Source organism: Peromyscus leucopus, chromosome 19 (genome assembly GCF_004664715.2).
Source record: "Peromyscus leucopus breed LL Stock chromosome 19, UCI_PerLeu_2.1, whole genome shotgun sequence".
NCBI classification, from domain to species: Eukaryota; Metazoa; Chordata; class Mammalia; order Rodentia; family Cricetidae; genus Peromyscus; species Peromyscus leucopus.
Genome location: NC_051079.1, coordinates 68,425,477 through 68,450,979, shown reverse-complemented (window position 1 = coordinate 68,450,979; position 25,503 = coordinate 68,425,477). Strand labels below are relative to the sequence as shown.

Sequence of the window (25,503 nt, the reverse complement as noted above, 5' to 3'; positions counted from 1 at the left end):
ACATTGAGGTCTGTAGCTGAAAGTTTTCCTGTGTCCTGCCTGGTCTGCAGCTGTTCAGACCCAAATAAACACACAAAGGCTTATATTAATTTCAAACTATATCATCTAATGGCTCAGGCTTCTTACTAGCTAGCTCTTACATCTTAAATTAACCCATTTTTATAAATCTATATATTTATAAATCTATAGTTCGTGGCTTACCAGTACCTTTACATCTTGCTTCTCCTGGTGGTGGCTAGCAGCATCTCTCTTTCTCTCTTTCTCCTTACTCTCTCTCTAGTTAGAATGTCCCACCTAAACTTATTCTGCCTCACCATTGGCCAAACAGCTTTATTTATCAACCAATCAGAGCAACACATATTCACAGCATACAGAACGACATCACCCATCAGAGGTCATTCACTGTGGTGTGTATTTTCTTCTGGGAATCACCATCAAGTGCAGATCTTTGGGCTTTTGTGATCCTGGACTCTAGCAAGGCTCCCATAATCACAATATAGACTGTGGCTTTACATTAAGATGAAATCCTCAGCTTGTGTATTTTATCTCTGAATGTCAGCATGAAACATGTAAATATGAAACTAAACTATGTACTATAATATTGTGGTGTTGCTATTTGGGTATATTTGATGTTCACATATATAATTAGCAACAAAATGCTTGTATTTGGAGGCTGCTTAATGAAAAATATCTAACATCATATTTTAAAAGGGAGATTTAGGAGAAGTGATCTCTTTCTCCTGTGTGTGTTACTAATAGTCACAGAAGCATTTTTCACTGTTCATGAGCATATTTATATTTTAAAGACTAGCCCTTGTCCTAGAGAAAAATTAGGGAGAGGAAATTCTACCATGTTTATGAAATATAGGAAAATTCTACCATGTTTGTTTGTGGTTATGTCTGTGCTAATATTAGTTTTTTAACTTTCTAGGAAAAGTGCATCTAAGATTAGGAGTGTTGCTTACACCATGTGTTTAACAAAATTTTAGCTTATTCTCTGCAAACAATCAGCATACGAGAAGTACACATATGAAAATTTAAAATTATTTATTATAAATGTAAGCATTAAAGTGTTAGTGAATCAGTCAAATTGTAATTTCAAGATTTTATATTCCCCCTTGAAACTTGTATTTGTGATTAGTTGGGTACAGAAGATGGGCACGTTTCTTTTCTAACGCTGTAGATACCTGAAATGTGAATAGAACATTGCTAATTTTCTAGCTTTGTTTTGTTTTTCTTCTCCCTGAACAGGAAGACAGTGATCCTCCCATTCATGAAAGTCTCAGTATAGAAAACACATTGTGGGCAAGCACCATTGTTGCATCAGGTAAGGGAGAAGTGTCCCTGCATGTCTCACAGACCAAGGATATTAGTCCTGTCTAGGTATTCTAAAACAGTTTTCCTAAACTTCCTGTGGTATTTAGAGAATGCTGGTTGAGAAGCCAGGAGATAGTCTTGAGAGTCTGTGTCAAAGCCTGGGCTACTATTTTCCCCTTGGCAGAACAAAGCCAGAAGTATGAGAGTGTTGGTACAGCCATTGTGGTGGACCAAGGGCCATTTTTCTATGTTTGACATATGTTACTTGATGTATACTAGTGTGCTTTGATGAGGGGGGTCACAGGAGGGCTGGGAGGCTAGTAATAATTTTTGATGGTTCTTACCCACTTTTTGTCTAGCTGACAAAACCTAGAAAAGACTGGCTGAGGTAATGTAGGAGAGTACCGGATTAGATGAAGTCATACAGGCCAGAAGAGATAGCACTAGCCAGGGCTTTGGAATCAGGGAAGATCTGAATGTTGTTGGAGAGAAATTGGAAGACAGTGGAATACTCCTAGTGGTTAAAGAGGAGGTTACTTAAGATGACAGTTTTACAAGTAATTTCTATGAGGTATATTGGAAATGCAAGGTTTGACCACCTCGTCAGAAGTAGGTTGACATCAGTGATGGTATTAGAAGAAGTTAATTGATCTTAAGGAGGGTACCAGGCATGAAGCTCAGTGTCAGAAAGCACAGGGTAAAGGATGCTGGAGGAGATAGGAACCTAGGGACACTTAAAGAGCACTCAGCAGTTTTGAATAGGATGTCAGTTCTCCCGTCATACTGCTAGAATGAAGTGGTAATGGAACATGTCAATAGGCAGCTTTGGTGGGTAGGAAAAGCTTTAAGAAAATGGTTCAGATCATTTTAGCTATACTAAGTACCACAAAAAGTACCATGTCCTAAGAAAGTATGTCAGCCAAGAACCTTAGAGACATGAAATACAGAAGACCTCTCTGCAAAAGAGATGTTTAAAAAGGATTAAAGAAATACATAGACAGGTGGGACCAGGTGTAGTGGATGACAGGACAGTTGTGGGAGTATTCCTGTCCAAAGACAGCTGGGAGAAGGCCTAGTACTTAGAGGACACAGTGCCCTGAAGAAATTCTGAGGTAACAGTGTGCCTGGCCCCAGATGTGTGAATGTGTTGGGGAAGGGGAGTATCAGGCAGGAAGGAAGTTCTGTGATCCTTTGTTTAAATGGGTGCTGTTTATACCACACAGCCCTAGAGAACTACAGATACTCACTCTTTAGAGATAAAATATGAAAATTTTATCATATTTCATATGATAAAACAAACATGGAGGCAAATTGTGAGAATCTTGAAAGTGTTCACTTGTAGATGGGGTGTTTGATGTTTTGATACCCACATATATTTGTAAAATTGTAGATAGAGAAGTAAAGATGTTTCTCCATGAAGATACCTCAGAGGTGGGAATGCCAGGTGCTCAGCTCTGGAGAGAGAGCACAGGTTCAGGGTCTTTGAATTCACCGTAGAAAGGGGCTCATGGCATCTCTGGAAGCCCTCCCCGCCCCTCAGACTTTCCTGACCCTACAGACTGACGAGCCCTGTTCCGGTTCAGTGAGGTGATGCCACTATTGGTTGTTCCCCTCAAATGCCCCTGTGTGCACAGGCCAGAGCTGTATGGCATCCACCCAGGGTTGGAGGGCACTTGTGATCTCTGAGCTTCCCATCAATTTATAATAGAGCGTCTGCAGTATGGGCCATAGAAGCACCTCTTTGGACAGAATTTAAAATTTTCTGTCATTAATCATTCTATTTATAGTGTTAAGTTAAGACTCATTAAGGGATTAAAAGATTCTCTTTTTAAATACTTCATGTTTTGTTCTTTGTTTCTGTTTTAAATATGTATTAGACTGTTGACATCAAATCTTAGTACTATTGATTTGTGGCCTTTCTCCTGGGAGACAGAAGCAACTTGAGCTTAAGGCTTCTGAGATGTCCTGTAGAATTTCCTGGACATAGTTTTTCTGTTTGACTTTCATTTTCAAAATGACCTTGGCATGCAGTAGTGCTACATGAATACTTTTGCAGCAGAGATACTAATAGAGGCATCATAATGTCTGTCACCTCTCAGCCTCTCATATTTGCTGTCCCTTGTAGTACTGGGTTGGATGGGGTGGTTGAGCTCTTAGAGGATGTTCTAGAGCAGTGGTTCTCAGCCTTCCTAATGCTGTTATGCTTTAACACAGTTCCTCCTATATTTAAAAACATAGGTCTTTAGGAGTGTTGCAAGTCTCAGACTACCAGAAGTAACCAGAGAGTCCTTATCTCTCTGTAACTGATCACAGGCTTAAAATTCTTTTTAGCTGAATTCAAGATAGCACCTTTAAAAATTAGATTATATAGGAGCTGGAGAGATGGCTCAGAGGTTAAGAGCACTGGCTGTTCTTCCAGAGGTCCTGAGTTCGATTCCCAGCAACCACATGGTGGCTCACAACCATCTGTAATGAGATCTGGTGCCCTCTTCTGGCCTGTAGGCATACATGCAGGCATGACACTGTATACATAATAAATAAATAAACCTTTAAAAAAATTAGATTATAATTATATCACTTCCCCTTCCCCCTTCTCCCCTCTAAACCTTTGCATGAATTCCTCTTCCCCTTTCAAGTGCATATCCTCTTTTTCTTTGTTGTTGCGCATATACTATGTGTATGTGTGTGTGTTTGTAACTATAAACACAATCTGCTTGGTCCATATACTAGTAGTTGTATGTATATGTTCTCAGACCTGAGCATTTGGTGTTGGATAACTTAATCGGTGTGCTGTTTCCTGGGGCCGACTTATTCCTTCTACTCTCAGTGTTCCTAATTTCCTATAGTTCTTCGTCTAGGGTTTAGGCCTTGAGAACCTTCCCACTAGCATGTCTGTTGTTGGTGTTCCCCTTGTTCAGCTCATGTTTAGGCGGCCATGTTTGGGAGACTTCATGGCACTTTTTTTTAAAAGCTGTGCTGCCATTCTTATGTCTCATGGCCTAGCATGTAATAGTCAAGTACTGTGCCATTGTGCCTTTCTAGGCCCAGAGTAGCTCTTTGAATGAAGTTATTTCTGACCTTCTGCCCTATCATAGAGTTTTAACAGTATGGGACTAGCAATTCAAGTTACAGAGAGCAATAAGGTGTCAGGTGACCAAAGAGACCACTCCAGGCTGCCCTGTGTATCAGCTGCCCTATTGACTCAGAGAACACTATTCCTTTAAATCATTGGTTCTCAACCTTCCTAATGCTGTGACCCTTTAATACAGTTCCTTATGTTGTAGTGACCCCCAACCATAAAACCATTTCTTTGCTACTTCATAACTGCAATTTTGCTACTGTTTTGAATTGGAATATAAATATCTGTTTTCTGATGGTCTTAGGTGACCCCTGTAAAAGGAGTCTCAACCCACAGGTTGAGAACCACTGCTTGAAAAAGCAGGTCAAGTCCCTACATGGAGTTGCTCTAAACATAAAAGCAAGCCTTTCTGAAGCAATGTATGAGAATGTATATGCACAGATTGGACTGTCCCGGATCTCTGCCTCTAGAGCATGTGTAGCATACATGCAGATAGGGCTTCCAGGAGTGGTGCAAGTATTGTGGAAAATGCATAAACTGAGAGTGAACATTTGGAAACATTTAGAGGCATTTGATATAGTTTACTAATACTAAAAAAAGGAAAAAAAATGAAGGCATATTTTCTTTTACTTGGCTTTTAATTTATTTTCCTGGTAATACATTTTTACTGTGTAAATAGCAGTTCTCAAGGCTCGGCCTGTTGTCTGCTCCAGTCAATATGCACCTGGTGCTTGAATAACATGTGATTATATCCTTTGTGCTACCCATTTTTCTACCTCTTGGATCTGGTTGTGAAGCTTCCTTATAAGTGAGCATCTGCAAAGATTGGTAGTCAGGTCCTGGCTGGTGACCATAGTCCTAATGGCTTGTCTTTATATTATTTTTTTAGGTTCTAGAAGCATCACCAATATTTGGTCTACACTTTGACTAACGGATCTTTAGTATATACACAGAATGCATGCTAACTCTTTTACTTTCTGTCTGAGTTTTTGTCTTGTTTTATTTGTGTAGGTATCCCCCTTTCCATTAGCTTAAAGCCACTAGTCCGTTTGTTTAAAGGTCTCAGCTTATTTTGCATCTATATGTAATTTTCTCCAGATCACCTAAAATGATTATCAGTTTATAAACATTAGTTGATGAGTAAGTTCACATGTTGTCACCTCTGGTTAAAAGGTGGCAGCTGAAAATTTTTTAAGAGTCCAGTCATTTAAAATTAAGGAGAGTAGTCAGTTTGACTTGACTGATTACATTTAGCGGTCATACATGTTAAACATTTATATGAAGAATACCTTTTCCCCTAAGGTTGTTGCTGTTAGCATTTTTAGTTTTCATAGAAAAGTTATTTGCTTTAAAATATAACTCAACTATTAATTTGAAACTGGCATTTTATGAAATTTAGATATATGGATAACAGGGAGGCCATAGTATAGTCAAAGCATTCATAACTGACCTCCTCAAATGAAAGTATAATGGATCTTCAGACTCACCCCACAGAGGCCAGCCAGTAGGGCCTGGGTTTCTAGTCAGTAGTCAGTGTGTCATGCTTCTACTAACCTTGCTTAGGACAGTTAGCATCTGAATCTTTACAATGTTTTTTAGATGGCTTTAGTCAAATCAAAGATGTAAATTTTGACCAGAGGGGTATAATCCTTGACTTTCAGGGCTAGTACTCATAAGCCTTAAAATATTGTCTTGCTGCAAACTGAACCTAAATTTTGGTTCACTTCTAGACATTGTATCCCATTGCTCTTAGGGATTTTGTTACCTGGTACCTACCTGTTAGGAATTTCTTTGTGGCTGTGTGTTTAACATGCAAGCATTCTTCAGAATTTACTGAACTTTCTCACTTTGGAGCCAGAAGGGTAGCTTGATTTTTCACTAAAAAATATGGGTTAAGATATTGAAATTCTTGTACTTACATGTCCCCTCCCTTTGAAATGTAAACACATTTGGCATCTGTCCTGTTTCTGTCTTCTGTTTATCTGCCGTAGTGCAAGAGTAGGTCATGTCTTGTCTTGTCATGGCTCAGTGTCGAGACTGGCATCTTCTCCCTTCCTGTGCTGCTTTCTCCAGGGTATACTAAGTCTGTGCCTACCCCATTCTATACATGCATACTCTTGTCCAAGAGATCAGAGAGTCTTATATAGCACTGGACTCATTCAAGCAATTCTGAGTAATTAAAAAGCACGAGGCTCAGAACAACAATGCACTTAAGCTAATTGCACTGAGTAGTCATTTTCAGCAACCATCAAATGAGAGAATACAATGAGAGCCTGTAGCAAATGTTAATAGATTGCACAACTCTAACTTCAGGAATTGTGTGTGTATGCCATGTTTCTTGTTAGTCTTGCATTTCTTTGTTTAATTTGAGTACTGTAAATTACACCAGCCTAGAGTCTGCATTGTTTAGAATCTGCCTTGGTTTTTAGGACAGGGGTTTTAAGCTTGATGGATCATTCTGAAGGCTTCTCTGACATTTGTTTGTTCTGCAGATGTTAAGTTGCATTGTTGTGGGGTTGTATTATTCAACATTAATGGCAATTTTATATTTGAAGAAGTTAAATTGGCAGATAGGAAACATATTGATCAGTCTATATTTTACATTTAACCTTATTTTAATATTGAAACAATTCTGTGGTATGAACTTTTATGTGTAAGAGTTTGATAGTAATACACTAAATCTTGTGTAGGAAGTGTAAGTGGATCATAATGCAGAGACAACCCTTGTGCAGCTGCATGAGCTCCACACCCCTTGTTAGCCAGTCACACCTTCCCAGAACTTGGCTTCACTGTGGTGCTCAGCAAGGACTACACACTGGACAGCCTCTGTGCTGCTGTGTACTGCTGCCGAGGCCTGGGTGGTCTGCCCTTCCTAGCTCAATGAAGCAGAAGCTGAAATGACCTCATGTGCACATGCTGCTGTCAGTGCTCAGATGGAACCATAGTAGTGTATATTTACCCCATGAGTCCTGACTTTTGAGTTTGCTGAGTTTCACATGCTAATGCCACATCTAGGGTTGTAGGTATTGGGAGTGGTGGTGTTCTTGGTGAGGGAGGTTCTTGCTGTGTATTCCATTTACAAGCTTTCTTCCTCTGCCTCTGCAGCAAAACAGTTTTTTATATCATTTTTAAGAGTTAATTTTGGTAGGATTGTTAATTTCAGTAATTTATATGCATATGAATATAATATCTTTCTACTTTGTATTTTTCAATATCAGGAATTTTGAATTTTAAAGACAAAATTAGGACTATAAGTGCTATAGATGTAATGTAGAGATTCCATGGTTTTTAGTTTTTGCAGTCTGTATATGAATGCTTTCAGCCTTTTAACATACAGATTATCATTTTCTTAAGTTTAAAAAGTACATCTTTTTTACCTATAAACTTAGACGATCAAACTCTTATAGACATCCATTAAAGAAATGAGTAGCTTCTGAAATAAAATATTTTAAAATTATATTTCTGGTGAGTTTTTGTTTGTTTGCCTAGTTGATTTTTGGGGTGCTAAGCGTGGACCCTCGGCCCCAGCACATGCTAGGCCAGGGCCCCACTGAGCAGTGTCCTGGTCCTCGGATGTTGTTGAAGACGAGCATCTGAAACAGCTGCTGAGGCCCTGCCTCGCCCTGCCTGCCCAGCGATGCCCTCAGGCGGGGGAGCTGGTCTCCTGGCCTGGCCTGTTGGAGGTCCACCATGTATTGTCAGTGAGGAATAGGGATAGATAGCCTTTCGATGCCAGTTTAACCTGACCTTCGTACTGTCTCGGTGGACAGTAAGGAAAAGCCATGCCACTCCCATTGTCAGGAAAACGAACATTAGTACAGTTTTTAAATGTTCTGTAAGCAAATCGTATTGTTCAACAAATTATTTTACTTCTAAGTCCTTTTTAAAAGTTAAGGTTGAGTTTTCTTGAACTAACCAAATCAAATAGACTGCTGGGTAAATGCGTATAAGCTCAAACAGTATAATATATTTTCCATCAAGACGATTAATTAGAAAGTGTTATCTCTGCTTTCAAGTATTGCTATAAGGACCACTTTCGTGTTTTTGCAGGTACTGTAATAGGTGTTGTCATTTATACTGGAAAAGAGACTCGAAGTGTAATGAACACATCCAATCCAAAAAATAAGGTAGGCTAGATTAAGGAGTGACTGCTTTCATGATCTTGCTTTTTCATATCAGTAAGAAAGTCTATGTAGTGCTGAATAGCTCATTTATGTAGCATAATATGTAATATGAAAAATAGACTCAATTGCTGGTAACTTGTAATGAGTCCTTATGTTTGTATGCATTCTCATCAAGCATTGTCTGCCTCATCCAAGTTTTATGTGCCTTATATTGGGCAGTTAATTCTTGGTTTCTCATCTTAAGTTTATTTTGTGGTTTGTGTTCTTTATGTTGATTGTTTATTTTTAAAATAATCTATTAATCTTTTATATTATTTATCTTGATAATAGTAGTTATATCCGGGTTGTTTCTTTCATTTCAGAAGCATATTGAAAGCCTAAAAACTCCTGGTAACACTCCTAAAATTATCACTTATGCAATCAACATGTGTGTATATGTGAAATCATGCCCAAAGTCAGTGTGAATTTTAAGTATTTGCTGTGTGACTGATTCATTGTTCATAATGAACTCTGTGTTCTACAGTACAGTTAAATGAGAAACTCTTACTGTTTGGTTTATGCTTATTTACTTGAAATGTAACACATATTTAAATAAAACTAACAGTTCTCACAGATCTTGCCTTACTCTGCAGGTTACTAATAGTGAATGTTGTTTTTATTTTGCTGGGAAGTTTTCTACTAAGTACTAGAAATGAAATATGCCCTTAGAAATATATGTACATGTCTGGTGTGATATCATCCATGTCTTCAGCTAAGAGCTGTTTTTAAAATAGCCCTCCAAAAAATAGGAAAGTAAGCCAAGTGTAGTGCCTTATGTCTTTTAAGTCCACCGTAAGTTCAAGGCCATCCTGGGCTTCATAGTGGGTTTCATAGCTAAGAGCCTGTCTCAAAACCAAATCAAAACAGAAAAGCCTTATCAGCCCCAGCGCATGGCCCATCCCACTGCAGTGGATTAACCCCCATGCTTGTTGAGAGAAGTGAGGTCTGCTAGAGAATCTCCCCCAGCACTCCTGATCAGTTAGGAGTCTTTGTGTGTTTGTGTGTGACTCTGTTTAATAATTAGATTGATAGATAGATAGGAAGACAGTAGTAATCCAACAGAGCTATGAATGATAAAAATTTGCATATGTGATAGAATCTTGCCAAATGTTCAGTGTTAGCTTCACCAGATTAAAATTCAGTGATATTAAGTGTATGCACTTGTATGTGTATGTGTATACTACTGGAGTTTCAGTATGAATTCTAACTGTGATGATGAAAAACTTCTCTTTAGATTTATTTAGCAACTCTATTTGGGCTGTCAAATATCCCTTAGTCACTACTTCAATAATAGAACTAAAGTTATGTTAAATTGATCTCAGGATTTCAATTCAGTAAGCTAGTTATAGAATGATGCCCATATTTCTACATTTTCAAAGAAGTAAGATTATTGTTTCCTCAAGAGAACAGAAAGACTACTCTAATGCACATGCAACTTCAAGAGCTTTTTCTCCTGTGTTTTCACTCTGGTGTTTATGGTGATTGAGGATAAATTTAATTGTAAGGAGTAAGTTTAACATCTTAAAAGTTACCTTTTAATCAGACTTTTAAATTCCACCTTCTTCTTCAGTCTGACTTACATCTTGTTTTTTATTGTCTACAGTTTATCCACTTTATTCTCTGCACATGTTTCATGTGGCTTATTGTGGTTCAGATAAGTTGTGGGACTTATAAGTTAGGGACTCTGGTGCTTGAGCTTTGTCAGCTGAAGGAGATTATAGGTTTTGCCATGGACCAGGTTCTAGGCTTTGAGAAAACAGTTTAATTATGCTTCTTAATTTTCATATTTGGAAACTGGAGATAGTGCCCACATGTGGTTGAGAATCAGATCCTGCAAGTGTTGCTTTTAATAAAGAATTTAATATCTAACAAGTGCTCAGTGGCTGCTGTGTTGCTGTTGTTGTTATTGTTATTGATAGGGTCTCACTGTGTAGCTTTGGCCTGCCTGGAACTTGCTATGTAGACCAGGCTGGCTTTAAACTCACAGGGGTGATCTCTCTTCTAGAGTGTTGGGTTTAAAGCTGTGCATCACCACACTCAGCTGTGTTCCATTCCCTAATGTTCTCTGACATGAAATATTTTCAGTCTCAATCGTCACTTCCATTTTAGAAGACTTGTTGATTCATATGTAGACAGTCTAAGCAGCTGGGACTAAAGAGAGGGCTCAAGGGCCGCACTACTAGAGGTCCCTGGTTCAGGTCCCAGCTCCCATAACCAGCTATAAGTCTAGTCCCGGGGATTTGATACCCTCTCCTGGCCAAGTTAGGGAAGCTTGTCAGCCACCATGTGGATGCTGGGAAACAAACCGGACTCCTCTATAAGAGCATCAAGTGCTTTTAGTCAGCAATGTGAGCCTTCTCTGAAGCACCCCTTCTTTTGTGGGTTTGAAATATCCTAGTTTTCTTGGTGTTAGGATATGACTGGTGTGTTCCAGGGTTACATTAGAACCCTTACAGGCTGATGTAAAAGTGCTCTTCAGCTGGCCCCACCCTGGGCCTTCTCAGTCCACTCCCCTTTTAGCCACAGTTGTGGCAGTGACAGCTGAGGTCTGCAGAGCACTTAGTACACTGTGGATAGTTCTCGGAATCTTTTTCTAAAATCATTCATCTTAACATTGTAAGATTTTCTGAAGTCTAATCTTAAAATCATTTTGTAAATGATTTTATAGTCTTACCCCGAGTTTGTCACTTCTGTGTGCTCACTTCTACCTCTGGTATTTCACTGACACCTGTTCCTTCCCATCTGAGTTTACACCTCCACACAGTGGTTGCCTGAAGGTCATGTGCCAGTGGAGCTGACTCTTGGGGACACTGAGTGCTCAGGAGGGCCTGCTTTCTGCAGCAGAGCCTGTAGACAGTTAGGTTCCTTAGGGACTTGTTTCTCAGGCTTGTTGGCCAAACAGATTTTTGTAAATGGTGCATTTATTCAAGAGAGAAAGAAATTCTATGTGTTTACCTATGCAGTGAAATCTTTCCAAGTGCTCAGTGCTAGTTTTATAAGAGTAAGACTTGGGAAAGGACTCCAGATAGGCTCAGTGGACAAAACAGCTAGGATTTTTTCAGGAATTGCTTGCTTTGATATATGTTAAATGAAAAAGAACATGGGATATTGACTGTAATTACAGAACAGGAGGCAGAAGCAAGTGTTTGTGTGAAACTTCCCAAAACTGAATCCAGTGTTCTGGAGCTTTTAGCCTTCAGAGCAGACTAGTGCAACAAAAGTAAACATTTCACAGGGAAATCAGGTCAGTTTCCTGTTTTACTGGGTTTCTAGCAAACAAATGTATCTTGAACTCTGATTTCTGACAGTGATCCTAAGCATAGGACCTTGATTAACAGGGTGATAGCTGAGATTTAGCTATGGACTCATTGCTAGCAGAGTAGCTGTTCTTCAAAAGATACATAATTCTGAAAAAGTGAGTAAGTGGTTTCCAGTCACAATGAGCTAACCCATGCCAGATAATAGGCTACAAAGCCATGGTGGCCTCTGTAGCAGTCCCACACATATTTTGTGTCTAATTCCATCTGACTTGCTCATCATGGTACCCCAGGAACCTACCTTGACAGCCCAACCCCATGACCCCTAGGATAGGACTGGCATCTCATAAACTCACTCTTAACGGCTTTTACCAATGAACGGCATAGGACTAATTTCATTGGCCAAAGCAATTAAATGGTCTCATCTGAGTTCAAGGTCTCAGGAAAGTACAATCCTGTCCTATGATCCGGTGGGAGAGTTGGAAATATCTATTGAGCACTTACTAGTACACTTACAGTGTTCTCATGGATGACATTTTCTTGGAGTCTTGTGGCTGGTGGGAAAAAAAATAGAATCCCAAAGAGTGTTTGTTTCCAAAGTTAAACAGAAGGAGGAAATAATGAAGAAAAAAGAAAGTTGGGTAAAGAGGGCATTTATCCAGCAGGATATAGCAGTAAGTGTTGGTGAAGACTGCAGGATTCACTGAGCTAAAAGAAGGGGTTAGTAGGTCAGTATATTTAGAAGTCTGAGTTGAGTCATTTCAGTAGTTGCAGGGACTCAGCTGTGGGTCCTCAGGGTTAGAGGAGCTAAGGGCACAGCAGGGTATGGTTGTCATGCTGCAGGCCTGGGTCAGGGTGAAGGGAACGGAGGCTAACATGCTATGACCATGATCCCAGACGAGGGAGAAGTCATGTGAATTCAAGAAGCTGAAGAAGAGAGGAAGAGAAAGAGAGAGAGGAGAGGGAGTGAGCAAGGGAGAAGAAATTAAGGGGAAAAGTTAAACTATAAGAGAAAGAGTTTATTGATTTTTTTTTTTTTTTCCTGGTGTGAAAACTCAGTATCATAGTCCTGGTAATGCTTTCAGCGAGGGTAAAGGGCATTGATCAAGAAGGAGGATGCTCACCGGGCGGTGGTGGTGCACGCCTTTAATCCCAGCACTTGGGAGGCAGAGCCAGGCCGATCTCTATGAGTTCGAGGCCAGCCTGGGCTACAGAGCGAGATCCAGGACAGGAACCAAAACTCCACAGAGAAACCCTGTTTCATGGCAGTGGCGGCGGGGAAGAAGAAGAGGAGGAGGAGAAAGAAGAAGAACAACAACAACAACAGCAAGACTCATCTCCCGAAAAAACAAACCTTGTGCAAGCATCGACAGGTCCCAACAACAACAACAACAACAACAACAAGACAAATCTCCCGGAAAAAAAAAAAAAAAAAACCTTGTGCAAGCATCCACGGGTCCCTGTTCATGTGAGGTTGAGCACTTAGAAGAAAAGTGCATAGTGTTACCTGGCCACTCTCTTCTGGTTTAGTTGACATCCTGCCTTCATCATGGTGTGCACATGAGAAAACCATGCCAACTTATAGAACTGTTTTGGGCTTCTGAGATTGAAGGTGGTACAGGAATACCAACCTTGACATGATACGAGTGAATCCTAACAGCTGGTGCAGTAGCAGAGTTGACAGGGAACTTGGTTGGGGCTTACCACACTTCCCCAAAAGGGCCGGGTTAGATTAAAGCCTAGCCACTCACCTTTGACACTGTCGAGCAGATCTAAGGACATAACTCTTCTTAGAATTCCATGACAGTGATGGAGTAGAGATAAACAAAGGCCTTTTATCATCCCATGCATAACAACCTCAGCTCATGACACCAACAGATGGGCATCGGGTTTATCCAAGGCTCTAGATTGATAGGAACAGGTGTCAAGAGGAGAGGACTATAACCCTAGAGGAGGACCAGCAAGTGATAGGTAACTATACAGACAGCGGACCAGAAACCTCTTGTGGCTGGAGAATATAAGTCCTCTAAAAGAGGAAGGAACACTGAAAATGGTCATCTTCAGGCATGTCCGCCAAGGGAAGTAAGGCTGCACTTGGTAATGAGACAGAGTATAGCCAGGAAAAGGAAGTGTGGGGTGGAGGTACAGTGGTGTCCAGATTACAAACCTGTGAATGTTTTGAGGAGCCATCTTGCCTTTTCACATCGTAAAATAAATGTGTTTTCCAGCCATTGTTGCTGGCAAACAAGGGCATAGGACTAGCATCGCATGAATTTGCAGTTCTTCCGTTTTATTATCCCAGGAAGCCTTCAGCTCCGTCTCTGCTCAGTGGCTTAGAGGCTTTCACAGTGTGAGTTTACCAGCTGTGCTACTGGTTGACAGACCGGTGAGGTCCCCACGTTTGTCTCCTCCGTGTGCTCCCACATCTGTTGATACATGCTGTCTGTTGACTGTCTTCTGCCGTGGGTGTGGCTCTCATCAGGGTTCTGTCTGTGACTTATGCTTAGCTCATTTTCAGTTGCTGTGATAAAATACCCTGACAAAATCAACCTACTGTAGAAAGGGTTTATTTTGGCTCCCAGTTTGGAGTATACAGTTCATCCTGGCTGAGAAAGGTTGATATCAAGAGCGTGAGGCCAATTGCGTTACTTCCGCAGTCAAATGCAGAGAGAGCTGCTTCTCAGCTCCCTTTCTTTGCTTAAACAACCCAGGGCCCCACCATTGAATGGTGTCACCCATAGTGTGCAGGTCTTCCCGCCACAAGTCTGTCAAGATAATACCCCACAGGCATGCTCAAAGGCCCATCTCTTAGGTGGTTCTAGATTCTGTGAAACTGACAATTAACTCACAATCCTTGTCACAAAGGAGAGTTTGTAATGTGTTCCATGTGCTAGCAGAGATTTAATGCACACCTGTGGCTCTAGCAGAGACATAATGCACACCCTCCAGTACATACCCACCAGTACCCTCAAAGGTCATCCCTAGTGACTTCCCTTAGACCTTTTTTTTTTTTTAAAGATTTTTTTTAAAGGTTTATTTATTTATTATGTACACAGAAGAGGGCACCAGATCTCATCACAGATGGTTGTGAGCCACCATGTGGGTGCTGGGAATTGAACTCAGAACCTCTGGAAGAATAGTTGGTGCTCTTAACCTCTGAGCCATGTCTCCAGCCCTCCCTTAGACCTTTCTTGTATGCAGACCTCCCACTATCAATTCCCAAAGGTGTGTTAATCTGCCAGGCTAGGTGAGGCTGTTCCAGGAGGTCTTTCTTCTCTACCTAGAAGGGCAACAGCTCCCAGCAGCCGCTTTCTCCCTGGATTCAGGTCAGAGTGTCAGCTTTCCCACTTAGTCTCGTGTATCTGCAGAGCTGAGCAGGTGGACATTGAATATTCACCCAATTTCATTGATAGCTTCAGAAATCTATTCTTAAACTTGCTGTTTGCCTCAGTTAGCATAGTATCTCCACTGTCTTTGACTAATTTCTCTTTGTTTTGTCACCTTTTTTTGTTTTGTTTTGTTTTGTTTGTTTTTTGTTTTCTTTCTAGTAGCTTAAAAATATTTTAAGTCAGTCCTACAACCTGGTATCGCATGTGAGAAGTAGGGAGAATAATCTGACTGCTGTGAGACACAAGCTTGGGCCTAGACACCCCCAGTTCCTTTCTCTTCTCAGTGATTATGGATATCAAATATTTGAGCCTTTGTGCATTTTCTTGGTGTTAAAATATAGATAAACTATGCCTAGCTGCTGACCTGACACCCCTCCTTCTGTGGCATGGGATGTCTGTCATCCTTCAACTTGCCTGGACTGTAAAGTGCGGCCCCACTGTTGGGAGTGCCTGTCCCCATGGAGGACCTGGCAAGGCAAACTCTTGGGTCAGACTTCCTGAGTCAGAAACAAAGGGCTTCAGCCCCCTTTGGGGTTCTGGTGCACATTAGAGGTAAGCTCTACTTTGGAAAGATCCTGTCAGTTAGTGTGTCTGTAAGTAGAGTGACTGACTAATATAACTGATGTATTCTTTGTGATTTCTTCTTCAAATTTCTTTGTGCACTCTCATGCCATACCTTGGAAACAGCTCTACACTTATTTCAGGGAGTTACAGGAGTTAAAAGTACAGCATGATCTCCAGACAGTGATATTGTTCTACTTTTCCTGATGGAGGAAAACTTCCTAATCATAGAGCTCACTCTGGAGATCGACTCTTTTCATATTTGGAAGTTATAAACCTTTGAACAAATAAAAAGTTTTTATTACTAAGCAACTTTACAATGAAATTTGGTGAAAGTTTAAATTACAAGGACTACAGCTTGAGTAATGGACTACTTTATAAAACCTAGCCTTAGATGTATTTAATAAGATGATACTTGATTACATTTAAGAGGGAAAAATTCTTAGAGAAGGTTAAGGAAATCAATCGTGACAGGTTGCCATTTTCATGCCGTTCATAATAATAAGCTGCTCAGAGCAAGAGCATCAAGGATGAAATGATAATACAAATTGCTTCAAGCAGTTATTGTAGTCCCTCGGGCATATTGATTTGTGTTTCTAATAAAAAGATGCTTTCAGATGTCCCATTGACAGAGAGACAGGTGACATGTGCCATTACGGGAATTGGAGCTGCCTCTCGTTATCTGGATTGTTGCAAAGGCATTTTCAGACAATAGAACAAAATAGAGTCAGCTGCGGTATACATTCCCAGTTGAAATGCCAAGGCAGTTTTGGAAAATGGCCTTTTTATTTTAAAAAGGGCCATTTATTAATATTTTAAGACTCCTCTTGATCTACAATAAAATATTACATTAGAATAGCTTGCTTTTGTCTTTCTTGTAGTTGCATACCATCATAGAACCCCTTTGTTTTTCTAATAGCTGCTTTCTTGAGTAATATAGTCTCCAATTTAATGTGTGCTGCTCTACTTCACCAAGAGCTGTATGGGAAGAACCTCATGGATAGAGACTTGGATAGCTTCTTCACAACTGTTATTAACATTAACAAACCATAGTGTTTCCAAGCCTCACCAGGAAAATATGAGTCATGATCAAGCCAACCATAAGGCCCTCTAGTAGCACAGAGACAAGACACAGGACACCTGCTTGGGCTGCACTGTTACCCAGGTCGCCAGCACTGTGCCTGGCACAATGTGGCATCAAAGCCACACACAGCTCTGTCTGCATTGTGAGCATACACTTACAACTTAAGGAAAACAGGAAAAGACGAAATCCTGATGCTAGCCAAGACATGCTCTGCAAGCACATAGAAACATCTAAAGTGCAAATGTTGTTGTCTCTGAATTCCTTTAAATATGAATTTGACTATAAAGGAAATGCCCTTCGTAAGAAATATGTTATTTTAAATGCCTACCTAGTTCTGCATAACATTCTGAATAAGAAACACTTGCTGTGTGTATGTCTATGTTAAGTAAGAATATATTTGGTATTGTTTCCTTATGCCTAAGTACAAAATTATCTGTAACCTAAATTCATAGCAGAGAATTTTACTTTAAGCAGGTAGACAATTTCATTATTATATTCATTTATTGGACTCTGATTCCTTACCCTGAGGCCCTAAAAACTGTTAGGGATTTGTGATAGATTTATTTTTCATATTTCTGGCAAAAGTAAGTTTTTCCTCTCCCAGATCATTCTGACCTATTTCTGATGGCCTGGTCTGAGAGTAAGTCAGGACAATTCTCAAACCTGTTTGTGGAGTGCAGTGCAGTGGATGGGGGAGGTGCCATGTTGTTAAAGAGGAAGAGTGGAGGTGAGCCTTTTCTGTCACTCATGTTCTCAGAGGACTACATGATGCCACCTTTTCTCAGGCCAGAAGATTTCTGTGAGCATCTGATGCTGACCTGGATGGCTTTCTGTGCCCACCCTCCCCTTGTCCCCTTTTACCCACTATTATGTGAATGGAAGTTCTTCCTCCCACCCCACCTCCGACTCCCCCATAATCAACAGGTCACACACATGCTGTAGGTTCAGAAGCAGACTTAGCTGAAGAGGATTTTGAGCCAGCAGTCTATTAAAAAGGAGGGCCCTTGGTTTATCAATGGTTCCCTGCCAAAGACCACTGGGTGGAGTGAGTGGGGTTCGGTTGAGCATGTGTACCTCTCTGCCTGCCTTCTGTTGCCTCCCTCATTCACTCTATGGATTGGGGAAAGACTCCTTCTGTGGCATAGAGCCAGGCTCTGGGCAGGCCATAGGGTATCTGTTCCTGCCAAGCCACTGAGGAAATAGCTTTTCCACAGGTCCAGGAGCCTTCAGCTCATTGTGCAGAGAATTTTTGACATATTTTCACAGTAGTGCGTACTATTCTCTCTTAAGAGAAGTGCAGGTGTGATAAGGTCTGTTCCCTCTCCCATCCATCCTCCTCTCCTCACTCTCACTGCCTCTCTAGGAGGGCTTGCTTTGCCTGTCTAAGCTTGAGGGCCATTTAGCTACACACTTGTGTAGACCTGTGATTATTCCGTGCCTTCTACCACAGTTTCTTGGCTTGGATTATCCATTCATTCTGGCATTTCTGGCACTCTGCACAAGCTAGCTTCTCAGTTAAATGCTGGTTGAAGATGAGTCAGTCTAGGACAACTATTTATTTACTTACCCCTGCCTTCCATAAGGTTTTCAATGTCATGGAGGCAGGAGCTGTGCTGTGCACATTCTTGTATCCCATGCTTCTCACACAGCTGATAGATGCTGGACAGCTGAACAAAGAGCTAAAATAAGAAATAAAAATCACTCTTACAAACATGGTTTATAGTAGTTGTAGATATAGTGACCACATCTTATAAAACTAGAAATACCATTCAAGCTTCTAGAAGCACTCTGGAAGTAGAGAGAATGGAATGGGGTACAAAGACAGTGAGCACTTGCTGCTGGGTACCAAGCTCTGCCTGTGTGTTCCTGTGTGAATTGTGGTTTGCTCTTATTTGGGGAATTATATGATCTGTTACTTTATTGGATTGCTGCTCATTTTCTCCTTCCTTTGGCGTGTGGAAACCTTTTAAGCAGGTTTTGTGTCCTATTACTATGAGAGAACTATCCTGAATATGTTTTGTTCTTCCACTAAAGATGTATCTGGCTCATCTTATATCTTTCTTGTCCTAGCTCTGTTTGGTTTTTAGAAGTTAAGTTCTGGGAGTGGGACCTGGCCATTGCTATTGAGGTGTGCTGTGTCAGGCTCTTGTAACAGACAGAAGGAGGGGTCGGATATGTAGATGGATATATAGATGAGTTAATGGATGGTTAAGTGAGTGGATGGGTGTGTATACATGCATTTAATTCTATTTCGTTGTTTATGTATACTAATTCTAGTAGATTCAGACATACTTCCAGTCTAGCTCAGGTCTACAGGGTTTGTTGGTAGTTTCCTTTCTCTGTATAGTGATTTTCTTCCCTCACACTGGGAAACTGTCTGCTAATATGTGTAATGTGCTTACATATGCAGCCCTTTACTGTAACTAGCCTAGATCTCTGTCCATTTGAGTTCCCCTTGCTTATTTTCTTTCCTTTATTAACCATTGCATAATGGTTTTGTTGCATAAATCAATGAAAGGTATAGTTAAAAGAGTCTAATGGTAAGTATGTAATAGTATTTGTCTTTGATGGGAAAGGCTCTTAGGCCACATGGTCATACATTCCCCTCTAGTGTTAAGCATGCCATGTTGCTTGGTGAATGAAGAGTGATTTGTGCACAGATAGGCAGACGGCTCCACTGGTGGGTGAGTTAACACACCATAGGATAGCATCCATCTTCCCATAGACAACTGTACATGGATTTCAGTACTCAACGCCCTCAGTGTGGGTTTCCATCTCCCACCACTGCCATCACCAAGCCAAGTTGTCACCAGAGAATGGAACTACTGGCAAGTGTGTCACCTAACTCTCACTCAGCAGGTGTGTCACTACCTTTGGTGAGAGGCTAATCCAAAGAGTGATTTTTGTCTTCCGCCTCTTTCCCTGTATTTTGTACATAATAAATAGAATAAACTAGTCTGTTTGAGGTGTGACTTACTATGATGGCATCGAATATACACATTCTTTTAGACTAATGTTCTAACTTAAGTGACCTTAGTGTTAATGGACAGACTTAAGGGTATAGACCTAGAACTGAAACTTAGCATTTAAGCCACATAACCAGATTTCTGTTGACTTTGCCATTAGTGCTGATGTGAAGTATATTTTTTGCATTGTGGTAATGTTGATGGCCCACACTAACTGTGTCACATAGTCACGTAGCTGCTAAAGTGCATTTCGGGAACTTTTTCTTAAGCCCCAAATAAAGACTTAAAAAAATAGAAATGAAAGACAAGCACCAACATAGCACGACTCCAGAGAGTTCATTAACCTGTGGAAATGAGCAAGTTGTATGTGACACAATTTAGAGAGAGATTTGTTTCGTTTTGGTTGAATATTTAGTCATTCAAGCAACAATTTTCTTAACTTAAAGTCAATAATTTGTTTTGTTATTACAATTACAAAAATTGTTTCATAGCCTTAAGATATAGACATGATCTGAATCACACAATGTAGAGAATAGAATCTTCATAATGGATCAATTTAATACGTTTTTAATTCCAAACAATATAAAGAAAAATGACTACTCTGAATTTAATCTTGGCCTCAGATGATGCATTTTCCTCTCGTTTGGGTGAAGGCAGATCATGGGGTGCTCCACCTCTTCCTAGCAGACTGAGCACACAGCCCAGACAGGGAAATCGCCACCAGGGAATGTGTGGGAGCCCACAAAGATTCCAACTTGTGGTTTGACTCAAGGTCAAAGAGCCAAAGTTTATATTGCTCTCCAAGGCTGCATAATAGGGTGCAAAGGCATCTTATACTTCAAGGCCTAATCACAAGATGCTTTGCTGTGGGGTGTGGTTACCAGGTGTTTTGATTTGGTTGTGCTTTGATCTCGAAAGAGGGAGGTCTTTTGCCTCTCCCCTTTCTAGTATATAAAAAGCCCATTAGAAATAAACTCAAGGCTGCTGAGTATTGACTCAGGGCCCTCCTGAAGCTATCCTGTGTCTCCTTTTTTCTTCATGTAATTCTATATTTCCTATCTAGCATTTCTCAATTCCTCACTCCCCTCTTCAAGGACCCTTTGATAGCTGGGGGATAGGTCAGGGCTGGACCCCAACACTGGGCCAGCAGGAATGGTGCTGAAGGAAGGCTAGACTCACCTTCTTGCGCTCTCTTGTTTTTCAAGACAGGGATTCTCTGTGTAGTTTTGGTGCCTGTCCTGGATCTGGCTCTGTAGACCAGGCTGGCCTCGAACTCACAGAGATCCGCTTGGCTCTGCCTTCCAAGTACTGGGATTAAAGGCGTGCACTACCACCTCCCGGCTTGCTTGCACTCTTTATTGGTAGTCAAAGTGCTTCTGATAAATATTCCTGGATAACAAATCATAATAATTCTAGAGGTGATTTATTACCTTACTTACTTAAAAAAAAAAAAACAAAAAACAAAAACAAAAACAAGTGAGCTAGGCATGGTAGTTTACACCTTCAATCGAAGCATTCTGGAAGCTGAGGCAGGCAGATCTCTATGCATTTGAGGCCAGCCAGGGCTGCATAGTTTGACCCTATCTTAATTCAAAACAATATGCTTCTTGAACATTATTTTTCATCATCTGTTATTTATGCTATTTGTATAATTTCATTTCTATGCTAGGTTGTAACTTCACATTCTATCGTGGTTTTGTTTTGTGATATTCCCCAAGTGTTCCACTTGGATCCTCTCCCTCCTTCAGTTTCATTTTAAAGCTGAATGAAGAGTAGTTAGCTATCCCTCCCTAAAGGAATGTGAGCTGTTCAGAGAATATAAAAATGGCACTAGACATTTTCTTTATGCTACAAAGTTATTTTCCAAGCAAACTGCAATTCTCTTTGGCCTGACTGCTGTCACTCTTGAAGGTGGGGATTTGCTGGCCCTGCGTCTGTGTCCTTCTCAGCCCTGGTGGGTCTGAGTTCGGGTGAGCTCTGCTTGTTGAGTTGGGTCAGGCTGTCTAAACTGTCAGTGGTCTTTGTGCTGTCCTCATCTTCCCACATGAGGCCTGAGGCTCTTTTAGGCTGATGAGTCACCATGACTACTGACTCCGCCAGAAGAAGTACAGTGCTGTCCCTGCTGTTCAGCAAGAGTCCCCCAGCCTCTGGTGACTTTTATTCAGCCCTCATGACATGTGAATGAGATTATAGTGTGAGGCATTCTGCAGTGCCTCTCATGTCAGAAATGCTTAGAGTCATAGTTCGAAGCTGCAAGGGAACCTGGGATTTAAATCATTAGTATAAAGAAACCACGGGGTTTGGTACTCGGCTTTTGAGCTTCTAAATAGTTGGGTTTTTTTTTGTTTTTTTTTTTTAAAGATCTGGACAGTTGTCTTGAATGCTGAGGTGTGTGTACTTGTATGTGTGTATATACACATGTGTTTTGAGGCAGAGTCTCATGTGACCCACACTGATTTCCACTTGCTTCCTAATATTGTAAGCACAGAGAAGTTTGATTTTGAGGGACTGGATACTGTTGGGATCCAAGTGATAATTCTTAAGGGAAATTCCAGCAGAGTTTAGGGATTAAGTGGTAGGAGATAGAAACACAAATGTCCCCACGTGGCCTGCCTTAAGGGGGTGGGGCACTAGTCAGAGAGGTCCCGAGGATGGGTGTAGGCTCCTTTCCTCTTGCTTGGGCTCCTAGGGCTGAGGTGTGGAAACTATATAGTAGCAATGTTTGCCTGAGTTTCTTCGTGATGGGCATTCGTGTGGGAGCGCCCCAATTCTTGCAGCCAACCTTAGCTGACTGCCTAAGTCTAGGGAAGACCCCACAGGCTGTTAAGAATCATGCAAGCAAGAGTGCCTTATGCTTCTGCACCCCAGGAGGGAGCAGACTGGAGAGGAAAGCCCACAGCATTGATGGCACTGTGGCTGTGAGGAAATAATAAAGCTGTGCCACATGCCTATGATATCAAGAGTGGTGTCACATGTATTGGTGTGGGCATCAAAGATGACTTTCCCCTTATTAGATGCCACAGGATTCCCCTCACTACCTCCTGGAACTTAGATGTAGGGTAAAGAAGCAGCCACAAAGGCCTGAATTTGAGTTAATTAAATTGCTAATTTTAATGAGTTTGCTTAGAATTTGGGGAAGTACCTACCTGTGTTATCTCTCTCATTCTCCCTTATGCTTACTCCATTCCAGGACTTTCTCCGTCGTGTCCCCCCCCCCCCCCCCAGTGATAAACCCTTTCCTTATGCTCTACTCTCTTGTTTAGTACTTCTACTTCCTGGACAGCAATGGGTCACATGACCTACATCTCCCCCTTGTCTAGGCATAGCAGCATGCTTTGTAGAGTTCACTGTGATGGAAAGTGTTCCTGCCCTTTCAGCCAGGGCCCTTTACTTTCTATCTTCTTTCAAGATTCTTTCTATGGAAAGCAGTTAAGGCTTGCAGGGCTGTGGATGGGCATTCAGAACACAGAAGTTAAGTGTATGTATTTGGGGATGGTGGGGCACTAGGAAGATAGCTCCGTTGGTAAAGTTCTATCTCCAGAAGTCATGTGGAAAACTGCATGTGCTGGCATGTGTTAAGATCCCAGCACTGGGGAGATAGCGAATGGCAAGCTATCTGGGAACCCTCAGGTAAACCCCAGGACCCTGACTCAGAAAGCCAGATAGAAGACTGCTCTGGAAATGAGGTTGACCTCTGGCCTCCAAAGGCAGTATATGCACAACACCAGAGGATCTGTATTTTTTAATGTTTTATCTGTTTTCCCTGAATGCATGTGTACCAGCTATGTGCCTGATACCCACGGAGGCCTGATACCATGTGGGTTCTGGGAATCAAACTCAGGTCCCCTGCAAGAACGGCCAGTGCCCTTGACCACTGAGCCATCTCTCTAGCCCCCAGGATCCATATTTTTAAGCTCCATAAAATAAAATATTCATAGTTTATAAATTTATTAACATCTTATTAACAGAAATTTAGGTTCCTTCAACCTGTCTTCTCCCAATGCTTCTCTCCTGATCTCTTAGTTTTAATTTACCCACCATCTTGAAGCTGTGGTGGCATCACTGAACTTCTTTCTTAGCTAAATATTTTTAGTCATCTAATTTTTACTGTCATCTCCACCGTTATATAGTCTGCAGCTGGGGCAATGTGATAAACTGACAGCGTACAGTTTATTGTTGCAGATGACAACATAGAGCTATATGTATTAAGCATTCAGATTCTGTGAAAGTATCTGATATTATAACCTTATATTTCATAAATTATTCTGTCAGCTTTATACTTTCTAGTTTCAGAACTACTCTTTACTTTGCAGTTGTTAGGACATTAAATCCAGATTTGCCCTTATTTAGTATCCTCTAAGCTTCCACCACACATCACATGACCATCACTCTTATACTATAACGATGCATATAAGCCATGCTAGAAAACTTCTCAATGACACTTGAATTTTGCTAGTAAGAAAAGGCAATATGTCTTGGTTTGATTTTTAATTTTTGGCTGACTTAACACAGATTGCAAGAAATATTTTAAATGAACTTAAAATAACCATCAGATATAAGGCTATAGAGAATCATTCTGTTATCTTTTCCCAAGGTGACTCCCATCCTTCTATCTAAAGTACTAATTATTTTGGCTTATTTTTAAGATTTTAAAGACAGAGTTAAACGCGCATTCTTTTGTTTTTGACTTCTTTTGTACAGTAATATGTGTGTTGTATTTACATTATTGCAAGTCAGTGACATGAATACACCTAGTGTGTGAGTTTCCTGGCTTAGGGGTTCTCTAGACCATCTTTGCCCATCTCGCTATGAGTCTTAATCATCTTCTACAGTTGTGTAGGATTTCTCTGTTCATCTGAAGGCAAGCACTGTGTGGGCTTTTAGGTCACCATTCTACTACTGTGGGGTTTGTACCCTTCTTTTCATTGGGATGAGCCACCGCCTTAATTCTAATATGATCAATGGATCAGTCTTTTCCTTTTATGACTGCAAGAGTCTCCTGACCCAGGTCCTGAAGACACTCCCTTACTTAAACGACCTGCTCAGTAAGCTCTCTGACCACCTGGCATTGTTTTTATGTATAATGTGACCAGGGACCAGGCTTCTTAGAGACGGACAGCACTGTGCAATGCTGCTGTCTCTGCTTAGTAAGATCCATCATGAGTCATCTTCATAACATGACGATGCATGTTACTCAGGGCCTCCTCATATATTGGGCTGTTAATGTAGTCTGTGCTAAAGCATTTTGAGACTGTAAGCAGATCAGTTATAACTGCATTTCATCACCATAGAGCTTTGAAGAGAATTGATTTTATAATTTAGTCTTTAATCAATTAGTATTGTATAACCCTTTCAATATTCTTTGTAATTTTCTAAAAGTTTCATCCTATTTTGATTTATTTCTACTTGAAATTTTTATGCTGCTTTATTCATTATCTTTAAATTTTTTATTTTCAGTTTGCTGTTATATAAAAATAAAATTCTGGGCTCAGTTAGTAGCTTGCTTACCCAGCATGCACAAAGCCCAGGGTTTGATCTCCAGCATGACATAAAACCAGGCATAGTGGTGTGCTCCTGTAACCTTAGCCCTCAGGAGGTAGAAGGTCATCCTCAGCTACACATGGAGTTTGAGGCCAGCCTGAGCTACATGTATATATATATATATATACATGTATGTATGTATATGT

The 25,503-nt window shown here is 40.7% G+C and overlaps 1 protein-coding gene across 10 annotated transcripts in view; it reads left to right on the top strand.

The window, feature by feature from the left end:
- The window catches only part of Atp9b (ATPase phospholipid transporting 9B (putative)), a 255,789-nt gene that overhangs the window by 107,212 nt on the left and 123,074 nt on the right, over positions 1-25,503 (top strand). For 9 of the 10 annotated variants that reach the window (XM_028872015.2, XM_028872021.2, XM_028872020.2 and 6 more), the window contains 2 exons: positions 1,252-1,327; positions 8,447-8,523. The exons of the other annotated variant lie outside the window; for it this stretch is intronic. In XM_028872015.2, coding sequence (XP_028727848.1) covers positions 1,252-1,327; positions 8,447-8,523 — 153 coding nt within the window. The remainder of the gene's footprint in view (positions 1-1,251; positions 1,328-8,446; positions 8,524-25,503) is intronic. 10 annotated transcript variants of the gene reach the window in all.